This window comes from Meleagris gallopavo, chromosome 10 (assembly GCF_000146605.3).
Source record: "Meleagris gallopavo isolate NT-WF06-2002-E0010 breed Aviagen turkey brand Nicholas breeding stock chromosome 10, Turkey_5.1, whole genome shotgun sequence".
Taxonomy (NCBI): Eukaryota; Metazoa; Chordata; class Aves; order Galliformes; family Phasianidae; genus Meleagris; species Meleagris gallopavo.
Genome location: NC_015020.2, coordinates 7890284 through 7902362, shown reverse-complemented (window position 1 = coordinate 7902362; position 12079 = coordinate 7890284). Strand labels below are relative to the sequence as shown.

The following is a 12079-nucleotide window of genomic DNA, read 5'->3' as shown; positions in this document are numbered from 1 at the left end:
TTGTTTGCAAACTTTGGGCAATCAAGTGGGATTCTTGGAATGACAGATATGGGCAAATATGTTAGTTTATCTGAAATTGTTTTCATTAAATTGTATGAAAAAATCTTCCCTCTTACATCCTTATTTTAATTCTTTTGTCCTGTATGTAGATTATCATGCTGTGAATACAGCTAGTAACATTTTTAAAGCTTTTTACTTAAATATTCAGTGATATTCACTGTAGCATTTCAATAGCAAAAAAGAAAAAAAAAATAGAGAAAAGAACATGCAAACACTTGAAATATGCTTTGTTTTTCTTTTAAAAAGGAAATGAATGACCAAACTTTGAACTATACTCATGATACGTAGATATCACAGCCACAGTCAATTGCCACCTGCATCTTACTGTCTGTTAATTTAGTTTGTTTGAGGGAGAATGCTCTTAGGTAAATAATGTTGCCATGCTTGCTATGTGGGATGACCATGGGGGTGTATATGGTTTGCTTTTGGCCAGTATGTCACTGTGTGCATTCTGTGATTCAAGGCAGGCATCTAGGAGGTGCAGACATCGGGCTTTGCTGTGTTTGTACCCTATGCATGGACAGAATACAGCTGATTAATACAGGTGATTAAAATAACATGTTAACTAATGCAGATGTAATAATTAATGTCTTTGGTATACAGTGTGTGGATAGTTGGAAAAAAATGAGAGAATGCACCTTTTCAAGTTCACATGAAACAGAAAAAGCTACAACTCACATAATTTACAATAGATTTAAATAAACTACATTTAAGATTATGAAGATTTACAGACAATTAATCAAGTGAATGATTTAAATTTATGAAGACGTTTGTGTGTCCCTGAACTATGTTCCACTAGCTTGAAGACATGCTACAGTAAACACATATATTTGGCTTCTTCATTCTGGCTATATCTTAGATAAAGATGAAACCAACAAACAATAAATTAGCATCATAATTGTCTACAGTGGAAACTATCATATACAGTATAAATAAACTATTCAAAAGCCAGCAATCTTTATGAAAAAAAATCAAAGAATTAGGATTTTATACAGTTTCTACAAGTGATTGTACAGCTGATAATCTCAAAATTAAAGTCAAACTAAAGTCCCCTCCCCCCACTGATTTTAGTGTCTCACGACATACAGTAATTAAGTACTGGTAAAATAATTACCAATTTGAAAGCAACATTAAGGAAATCACTGCTTTGCAATTTTATCACAGTTGTTTTTTTTTTTTTTCTTTTTTCCCACAGGACCTAAAGAATGTAAACACTATGTTTTTGTTAATGTTAGAGGCTAATACTTTATTTTAAATATATGTTGATCCACATCTGCAGTTACCTTTAAGGATAGTGAAATAAGGCAAGACTTAGAACCGTGGCACTACATTTTAATACTGATACCTTCATTTGGACAGAGAGAGATTTGTTTGTTCTTCTCCAATATTTGTTCTGCAGCAGACTTTGGCCCACATAGACATAGCAGTATCACTCTTCTTTTTTTCGCATTAAAAAAAAATGGGTATTACTGAACCTTAAAAAAAAATTTGATTAGATATTGAACATCATCTCATACAGTTTGCCTATTCTTGCATTGCTTAATGCATTTCTGTTCTTTTTTATTTTATTTTTGTTTAATAACAGTATTTGTCGAAGAAGTTGTCACTTTTAGTGGCTTAGGTAACTTCCTTTTTTTTTTGTTTTTTCTTTTTTTTTGTTTTTTTCCTTTTTTTTTTTTTTTTTTTGGAAAAGGCCATGAGTACATAGCAGAGCTATATTTTAGCCACTGCACTAGTGAAGTATATATTTGAGTTGAATTTTTTTTGTTGTTGCATATTTATCTTAGATTTTTAATGACAGCCAGTGACAGTAGTAGAAGGAGGATACTGCCTGATTTAACAACATGAACACGTAATAAAACAGACGTTAGAACATAGTAAGAATGCCAAGCTAACTTGAAAACAGACTCTTCATATTAGCTGTTTGCAGTCCTGAGAGACTGTCAAAACCAGCCTCTAGGGAAGTGGTGGCCATACTACCTAGAACGTGGTCTAGGCCAACTCTCTCTTACAGACTGTTAAATGGATGCCACATCGTTTATCACAGAAGAAGTGCTGGGTCCTTGAAAGAATGATAGAAGATGGTATAGATGCAGCTTTGCATCTGTTATAACTGTTCTAGAAGTCCTGCTGTACTATGAAGGAATTTAGTGCACTCAAATTCCCCACTCTCTTAGCTCAACAATACAGATCAGTTTTCCCCTAAATTTCTTCGTATTGGCAATCAGAAGTTAAATATACAAGAATCATTCTGTCCTTATTCATGTTGACATTGGTGATAGTATCCACTTTTTAAGTTTACTTCACTCCAGTTTATAAAGTCCTATAGAGATTCCTTTGGGGATGTGTAGCATATGATTCACAGTTTGCAATACAAATACCCTGATACATCACTTATTTACTATTAGTATTTGATTATTATACCATTTTGCAAAGTCTTAAAACCACATTTTAATTAGTGTTGCTTGGAGCAGTTCAGAGTATATTTTTTCCTTGAAAGCAGAAGCTCTAACGGATATAATTTATGCTCTCTTTGCATGCAGCATCTCAATGAGAAGGTTATTACATGGAACATCTCCGTTCAGGTGTTTGTAGTAGAGGTATTCTTCTGCCTGCATACTGATGGCCCGGATTTCTGGTAGTCGCAGGAGAAGCTGCCCAAATTTGTCTGTTTGCTGTGGGTAATTACACATTGTGTAGTCCAGCAGAGCAGCATTCACTTGTTCTTGAACACCCTCCACAAGCTGGAAGTTCTCTAGATTTTTGACATCTGAATGATAATTAAAACAACAACAAAAAAAGTAAGAATAATTGAGTTGCATTTTAATTATGGCTTACTAAGGCAATTTTTCACTAAATGTTGTGGGTTTTTTTGTATTTTTTTTCCTCCTGACAAAAGCATACTCTACAAGCTGCTGAATATTCAGTGATCCCTTTTGCAAACTTTCCTGGGAAAATGATCACAAAAGAGCTTTAGCGGAGTGTCTTGTTGAAATTCTGCATATACCTCAAATCAATTAGACACCAATGGAGTCTGAGCAAGGTCAGCTCTTTTCATATCTTACAAAAAGAAAGGTTGAGGATTCCTAAAGTAGAAGACCATGATATATTGCTAGCAAATGAGTCCCAAGAGGAAGCCCTATCTTTAACCTAGTATGTTACACAATTCATATAATTCTGTATTAATTTTTCTGACCCAAGGTGAAATCTGTGTCCAGGGTATGATGTAGTTAATTCTAATAAAAAGTGACAGGGCTCTTGTTTCTGTTTGACATTTTCTAAATGATTCTGAAAGCCTTTGACTTGTCTAGTCTATGTTAATGAACCATCTGGTACACTCCAGTGACTGCCAAAATAATCTTCCCTACTAGAAACTCTCTAAAATATATATTTCATTGGCTAATGATCTTTATAAATTGAAATCATTGTCCTTTGGGTGGAATACCAGATAAGAATGGTGCCCTTTAGCCTGACTATGCTTCCTGAAATCCAACATGCTAATTTTATTTGGTATTGGACAACACAGGCGCTTACATCAGTAGGTAGGCAAGATTTGTTCACTCTGCCTCTCTTTGATTATCTTCTTTCTGTTCCTACACAGGAAGTTTAAGCTATGGAAATGGCAGTCAGAGATAAATCACAAAAACATAGAATCACAGAATTGTAGAGCTGGAAGGGGCCTGTAGAGATCATTGAGTCCAACCCCCCTGCCTAAGCACACTCCCTAGAGTGGGTTGCACAGGTAGGTGTCCAGGTGGGTCTTGAATATCTCCAGAGAAGGAGACTCCACAACCTCCCTTGGCAGCCTGTTTCAGTGCTCTATCACCCTTATCACAAAGAAGTTCTTAGGCATATTTGTGCGGAACTTCCTATGCTCCAGTTTGTGGCTGTTTCCCCTTGTCCTATCGCTGTGCACTGCTGAAAGGAGTCTGCCAATATACTAACTCCTTACTGTTTGTGTCCGTTTGTAAAACCTGTTTCCATGCTGTCTTTTGACATATCTGAAGACTGCAGAAATTATCCCAAAATTTGCAAATCAGACTGCTGCTATGATGCAGAAAATAGGAAGCAATCAAAGTACTCTTGCTGGGAGAACTTATTTTGATCGACATTCAATCATTTATACCGTCAGTAGAGTACTGTAATACAGTTTCTTTGAATAAAGACAAATGTGTCCCTATATGGATGTTTTTTGAGCAAGGGAGAGGGGGAATTTGGCAGAATTTGGTTCATTGTAAATCCCAGCCTTTCAATGGAGGGGAAATGAGTGTTTTCCTCTGTGAAATAGGAACACACTTTGGTTCCCCAATCCATCAGTGGACTGGAAAGCTGTGTAAGTTGGATCTAATTGCTACCTTTTCCTAGAAGAGCTTTAAATAGAACAAATGGTCCTGCTTATAACTGTGCTAGAATAAGAGGAAAATGGTTGAAGGTGGCAAACATTTTCCCTCAGGATCAGAAAACAAGAGGGAAGCCACAGATCCCAGTGGCAGAGCTGGATAGCATGCACAGACTTTGAGCAGGAGCCTCTCTGGAGCGTGCTGTACTTGCTGCCGGCTGCCAATTAGCTTCACTCTTGCATGGGCTTTCTGCAAGGTGGATGGTTCCTGCCATCATTACCGTCTGCCTTTTTTCTGTCCCACTTTCACTGTGGAAATGAAGCAAGTGGTTCCCTGAATCTGATGCTGCTTGCTTGGGAGCCAGGACACAACATCTGCTTGAATTTTGCTATCTGGCTTTAAAGAACTCTCTAGCAGTACTTAGGTGATGATGACTATCCATCTAGAATCATCAGATATTTCAATATCCAGAGTGAGGAGAACTGGACATTTCAGAGCTGCTGTGCGTGGTCCCTGAGCTATTCACACTTATTTATCTGAAGTCTTTCTGCCCGTGTCCCTGGTAAATCATGTTTTCGTATATTACGCTGGATGTTTTCGAAGAACTGTTTGTTTTCACATAGGTACCGAAAACTCCCAAGATATTTTGCAGTGAGTGTGACTTGATTTAAAAGTTGAGTGTTGTGTTATGATTAATAGATTGCTTTCAGAGGCAAGTTGCAATCGTGAATGAATTCGCAGAACGTAAATTCTCCCAGAAAATGTGGCCTGTGTTGGAGTTAAACTGTGTTAAACAGAAAGATAAATCGTATAATGATTTTAGAATTAGCATGTCAAACCTTTTTCATGCTAAAAATAACTTCAAAATAACTTTAAACAGTTCTTTAAATACTTGTGCATGGCAACAAAAGCATTAGAGTCAAATTTAAAAGTAAGTACAATTAACACGAATAGTAAACAAAAAGTAGTTCTGGGGGCTTTTATGCTGCATCCAGGCAGAGGAAATACTTTTAATGTATTCCTGGCATTTGTGATGAGAATCGGATGTTTGTAAACAAGGTGGTTTTGGTTGATCAGTCCGAATGCAAGGAATTTTCCTTACTCTTTCTGTACTGAATTGGAGTATTCATGGTCCAAGTGACTACAGTGTTGGACATCATTACATCTGTGTGCTGACCTCTCTGGCAGCGCAGTCATGACAGAGATGGTGTGGAGGCAAGCTGTTGACCAGTTGTGTCTTTTGAGTGAGGTCCTCATGGCGTAACCAAGATTGGCAATTTAGTATTTAGATAGTGATTTTAACTAACTACAGTTTTATTTTTGTTGCAGATGTTTCTCACGTGCTTTGGGTTTGTTTTTGTTCTTGACAGTTATTATTTAACTTTGGCTAAAGGAGCTTGATTTAGTTTTCCAAGTATTTCCTTTTCGATAAGGATCCTTTGAACGCTACTGAGGTAAACTGGCAAAACACCAGGTGATGCTGATGTAACTCTGCTGAAGTCAGAGCTGTATAATGAGCACGAAATCTGCTACTGATATACAATACATCAGTCTTTTGTGCTTTCGTGTAATTCTTCACTCCCGTCTGCTTTTTAGAATTGCAGTGTCTCTTACCAATTTTATTTCAGTTAGTAACAATTTAAAGTACACATGTTTAAGCTTAATGCAAGAAATAATTTTCCAGTGCTTAGACACTTGTAAATTAAATGAGTAGGAATAGGTCCCCCCCCTCCCACCCACACACCCTTAAATCCTAGCAGCTAGAAAAAGTGTTTTGTGTTGCTTACAGTAAGTATCAGTCTCTTATCTCTTCTACTTATTCACTCAGGGACTAATTACGAACTTTTTACATGAAACAGCCTTACTGCAAGCTCACAGTGGGGCGCACATCTATTTCTATCCTTATTGGAAAGTAAACCCTTAGGTCTTCTGGAATATATTATATGTTTTACAAGAAATAGCAATTGCTTTTCTGTCAAACAAAGAATTTTTTGTTCTCTATAGCTTACTTTTGACGATTAAGACAAAAACAGTATTATAGTGTGTCAGGATCTGCTCTGCACTTACTGTAAAAACGTGCTACTATTCCCACAAATCTCCCAATTTTGATTCTTTTATACATCTGCTATAAAGCTGTGTTTTTAGCTGAAACTGCATGCAGCATTCAGTCCAATAAGAACACTTCTGCATATTTTTCCCAAAAATGGGTCTGGTCTTTAGAGGGGAAAATATTTAGGTTTCAGAGAGATTTTCTCCCTATCATATTCCAAACATGAAATACTGAAAATTTGGTGGTGTATTAATCTGTAGAGAGATTCCTTTGGTCTGGGAATTCTGAAAAGCAAAATGAAAGAGAATGAGAGATTTAAATCTGAAAAACAGTAACTCCTTAGGAGCAGCGTAAATATTTCCTAGAGAAGCTGGTTAAATTTTACTGCACACATTTTATCAGGCACCTTTTCCATGTAAAACGAGGAACAGGTGCACACACTGATACATCAGCTTCCACTGTGGATTTTGCACCATTACAAATTATGGTATTGCAAAGGTGAAATAAGGTTATGTTCAGGATTCTCTGAGGGTAGAAGTCTCTCATTTTCATAAGACTGGAAATGGACGTTCCAGGCAGTAGGACTCATCTTCCTCTCCTTGAAAGGGTACAGCCCTATCCATGTAAGGAGGCTAAGGGATTTTATTAAAACCCAACAGGCCCCAATGCTTAGCAACTCAAATGGTCAAAAAAGTGTAGCTAAAATTTGTTTTTTAAACTCTGCCAGGATGGCCTTCAAGCTCAAACAGCCCAACAAGTGGACTGGAAATTTTGTTGGTAAATTTTGATAAGTGATAAAGAAATCTTTGAGAGCAAGAGTAGTAATGGTTGATAACTGCCAGCTTGAAAATGGTTCATGATTCCCTGTAGTTTAAACAGGAGCAGCCTACCACATCTGCCATGATAGTAGATATATGGCATTCTGTGTCCAAGTTTTCTTGACAAGCAGACTACTCTAATGAAGGAAGATTTGTGTTAAAGATGAGCTCCTTATTGGAAAATTCCCCTTGATTTTATTAGAGCTTGTTTGTACTGAATATTATTTACTTAGAAGGCATGGGAAACAAATTCTTTTAGATGTGTTTATTGATTGATTGGAAGGTGCTATACTCAGCACTTCCCAAAACTTGAAAAACTTTTACACTATAGCAACAGAGGTCACATTTGTCTTCGTAAAACTTCCCAACTCTGAAGTAAATGTACTGAAAACTTTTCCTGTTTTCTAAAGGGTTCTTTCTCTATCTCTAACAGTGTAAAGATTTATCTCTGGCTGTTTATGAGGGTCATAAAGCAATTTTCATCTTGAGTTGAACATAACATCAGATAATGGGCACATTGTTTTGAAAATCTTAATTAAATTATTCTCTAGCAATGCATTAATTCGTAGGTAAGTGTTAGGCAAAAAAAAAACAACAACAACAACTGTATTTCCATGGTAAGAATAAGACGCTAATGAGAAAGGAGGTTGTAACTCATAATCCAAATGCTATTCCATCCCCCATATTTGATCTTGGTGGACTTTTGGTTTGTTTCAGAACAATTCAGAAATCAACTAAGACAAATTTTGGTGTGTTTCATAGTGATATAGGCTTCTTTCTATTGAGGCGTATTTTTTCTCTGCCAAAAAGACTGTAAAGTCACACATTCATACTGAGAAGATCAGTTTCTGATCTCTATTAGGACCTATATTTATTTACTTCATTAAATAATTTTATAATTGCTTTTGCTACTGTTAGATCTGCAATGAAAAGGGAGCTAGGGATTACTTATCTGAGTTCTCCTTACACAACTGTGAAAATATTTTACTATATTTCAGTTGTTTCTGTTCTTGCACTCTCAGTGAAGTCAAAGGACGAAACCTGATTTGATCTCGTTGGTCTTTATGACTGGTGTAATTGCTGGCTGAGTCATCAGTCAGGAAAATAAAACAGCTTGACTTTCAGCAGCTCAGGCTGAGAGTTTACTGACTTTAAAGTTAAGCAAACAAACAAAATCTCCACCTGCTTCTCATCCTGGCAATGCACGAATGGACATCCTTATACCTTTCAAATGACGCATACGTGATACAGTAATCACTGAACCATAACCAAGCAGGATGCAGCCAGGCCCCTTCTGGAGGAAGAGCTGCTCACAGGTCCTGAGCCCAAGTCCATAGGCAGCTACCTGTAAATGTAAAGTCCAGTGCTTCTCACTGGGGCTCATGAGGGAAAGCAGGACTAGGTACAGGAACACAACTAGGGCTGTGGAGAGCCAATGGGGAGAGCAGGTTACCCCACAGGAGACATGGATGGACCAGATACACCAGATCCAAGCAGTGGTTGCACAGTTAGCACTTCATTTTAGAAATGCCTTATCTGCAGGACTGCCTAACGTTTTTACTCACCAGTTCCCTACATGCCTGGAGTTAATTTCCTGCTGATGTTCCATTCTTATCTGTGGATTAGGTGAGCTATACAGCATGTGCTTAACAGTTTGCTCCAGCTTGCATTCACTGTATGCAACCTGTTGGTATGTTAATCCATGCTTAGCATTCACTGATGTAATTAGGTTCCGCTGCTGCTTTCTTTGAAGGCACAGAAAAAAGGACAGGAATTTCACAGAATCATGGGATCACGGAATCTGGAAAAGACCTCTCGAATCATCAGTTCCATCCATCAACTCAGTTTTACCATGTACACTAAACCATGTCCTTCAGTGTCACATGTACATGTTTGTAGAACACCTTCAGGGATGGTGACTCCACCACTTCCCTGGGCACCCTGTTCTAATGCTTGACCACCCTTTCAGAGAGAATTTTTTTCCTAATATCCAACCTGAATTTATTCAAAGAAGAAAGTGGAGTCTCCCAACTCTTCAGAGAGTGATCTTAGCTATTGCTGGCTACAAGCTGTTCTTTCTGGAGGTATGCTCCAGTCTTTGAGTTGAAGCTGTGCTGCTGCAGAGGAAGATAGAACACAAGGGTTTAAGCCCAAATCTGTAGCCTGGTTGCAAGCTGGTGGTGAGACGTGGTGAGACATGGTAGACAGCTGCCTGGTCCGACATGGCTTTCTGGTTCCTGCTTTCAGGATTCTTTGTGTTTTTGATAGGGTGACCCTTTCAGTTAACCTGCAGATCAGTCTTAGAAAAAAAATGACTCAACCAAAGTCTCTTTTTCAGGGACAAGTTCTGTAGTACTGTCCTCGATAGCCATGATTGTATTTGTATGCAGGCATGTGTTCATAAGCTGGGGCTGAAACAATTTAGGGAAGATCTCACGGATAAACTAAGAAAGAACATTACTTAAGACTAATTTTTCCTAACTCCTCACCTATTCCCAGGTCCTTAGTATATGCCTGCGCTAGAAATGATTGTCTTTCAAATATTCAGTTGGAATAAGCACAGCTAAGAAAAACAGCTAAGAAAATAGTTGTCATGAAATCAACGGGCTTCAATATATGCATGTTTGAATGTGGGCAGACTTACGGCCCTACCATTAGTTTTATATCACACAGTGACCAGAGAAAAAGAAAATTAGAGTTATCATAAGAGTTAACAAAATAGAAGAATAAACAGTAAGTGGTTTCCCAGCTTAATTTCTGAAACATCACTTCAATCTTCAGTAACGCATGAGCAATACTGGATTGTTGATATTTTAAAGAAATTGGCTGTCAGTATCTACAATTTGTAGGGCGTGAATGGTTTAAAATGTCATAAATATTTATGAAGTTCCTGTGAATGGTGATAGGGACATCATACAAAAGCCTTGAAGTTATGAACTGAGGCAGAAAGGGTGTTGTATGCAACTTGCAATAAATGGCTGTGCAGTACAATGGAAAGAGGAGCAAGGAACAGTCTACTGTTTGGATGGGAAGCCACTGAATGTGCAGAAACAAAAAAGAATGTAAATTTAGAAATTCACCTCCTTTTAGAAAAAGTTTGCTCTGCTTTTGCTTAGATGTTTTCAACTTTTCAGAATTATTAGATTTGTATTCTGCAGTCATGAGAAGTTTAGATGTTATCTATCCTTTTCCTCCCTATTCCTCTCCTCCATTACTCAAGTACTACTTAAAATAGGAATAATGGACCAGAATAATACCAGAGGTATTTCTGCTGCTGTCGCTGGAACTACACGAAAGGGGAATGTAGTCCTAAAAGAAGTAGTATAAATATTTTCTGGAAAAATACCCTATATACATTTCTACTGAGGTTAAAGCACAGAAGTGCAGCTGCCACTGAAACCCTTTTGAGTAGCAGGCTCTATCCTTTTATAAAGCCCATCTGTCTCTACAGAGTATAAAAAATGCATGATCATAAAAAGCAGTGCTCCTTAGGGGAAAAATCTCTCTGTACTAATCTTGTAGTCACTTTACAAAACAGTTTTTAATCCCAAATTTGCATTTGATTTTCAGTCAGGAACTTTTGTGGTTTTTGCAAAGTTTTCTTATTCCATTAGAATAAGATATGAGGTACAGTTTGTTCAGGTGGCAAGTCCAGACTATGAATAAACCAACGTTATCATATGAAAGAGAATTAAACAGGCAGATCCAAGTGGGGATATATTAAGCCAAATTTAAGCTCCAGTAGTTGAATTTAGCCTGTACTAGATGTCTGGTTTGCCTCAGGATATATTCAGCTTTTCAGCTAATCGACTGAGGAAAACTGCCTCAGGTATGATAAAATTTACAAGACAGCTCAGTCGAATAGTTCTTGTTATAAATACTAGCTTAAAGGCATTCTTCTGGTCTTTGGGATCACGACTGTATTTGCATTTAATTATTATATTTCAAACTTTTTTGAACTTGATTAAAAATATTAGGCCAGCCAATTATATTATTATAGTGGTTTGTAGGTAGGAGCAGAACTTCATACCACTTTTTTACTACTTGGTGAATTTTTGCACGTTTCCTTCTGTTTATTTCCAGAATCTCACAGGAGTGGAAACTATTACAGTGTCTTTTCTTTAAAAGAGGAAAAGCAAAGGTGTTTTAGTGCTGTTCTGCTCTAGGGGATGCAGAACTATAACACAACACTCTGTCAGTGTAATCAACAAATAATTTAGAACATTAAGTCTTCTGCCTTATTTGAGAGAAAGATCGGTGTGATACAGTCATCCTATCTTTTTTGCCAAACTTTGATTTAAAAAAAAATAATCAGTAAAATAACCACTATTTTACTGTCTTATTTTGAAACAATCTGAAATTCATTTACTTGCTCACTGCTGAAAGCCCTATGGCAGAACTACAGTAGAACTACTTGTACTACAGTAGAACTACTTGTCCTGTGATACGTATGTGCTGTGTGATGGGAGAGGTTTGTAAAAGGAAGCCCAAACTGAAATGTCTTCAGCTACACCGGCACTCTGTAATGCTTCTCGTTTGAGTCCCCCGGTGCTTTATTTGTTTAGGTTGTGGATTTTGTCTTCACTACTCACTCTCTGGAAGGATTTTGAGTTTCAGATTCACCACAACCTAAATCAACGCTCACTGTTAGGGGCAGTTGTACCTTGGCTTTCCTATGCTTTGCAAAGCAGGGTGTTTCACCACCTGCAGATATTTCTTGATGGGCAGGATTAAATTGCCATTTGGAATGAAATTTCTATTTTATTTTTCATTTTTTATTACAAGATTTCTGTGCTGCTTTTACAGTTTTT

The 12079-nt window shown here is 37.3% G+C and overlaps 1 protein-coding gene across 1 annotated transcript in view; it reads right to left on the bottom strand.

Annotated features, from left to right (window-relative positions):
- The window catches only part of LOC104909229 (nuclear receptor subfamily 5 group A member 2-like), a 36122-nt gene continuing 24043 nt past the window's right edge, over positions 1 to 12079 (bottom strand). The window contains exon 3 of the mRNA XM_010715661.1: positions 1 to 2830. Coding sequence (XP_010713963.1) covers positions 2583 to 2830 — 248 coding nt within the window. The 3' untranslated portion in view covers positions 1 to 2582. The remainder of the gene's footprint in view (positions 2831 to 12079) is intronic.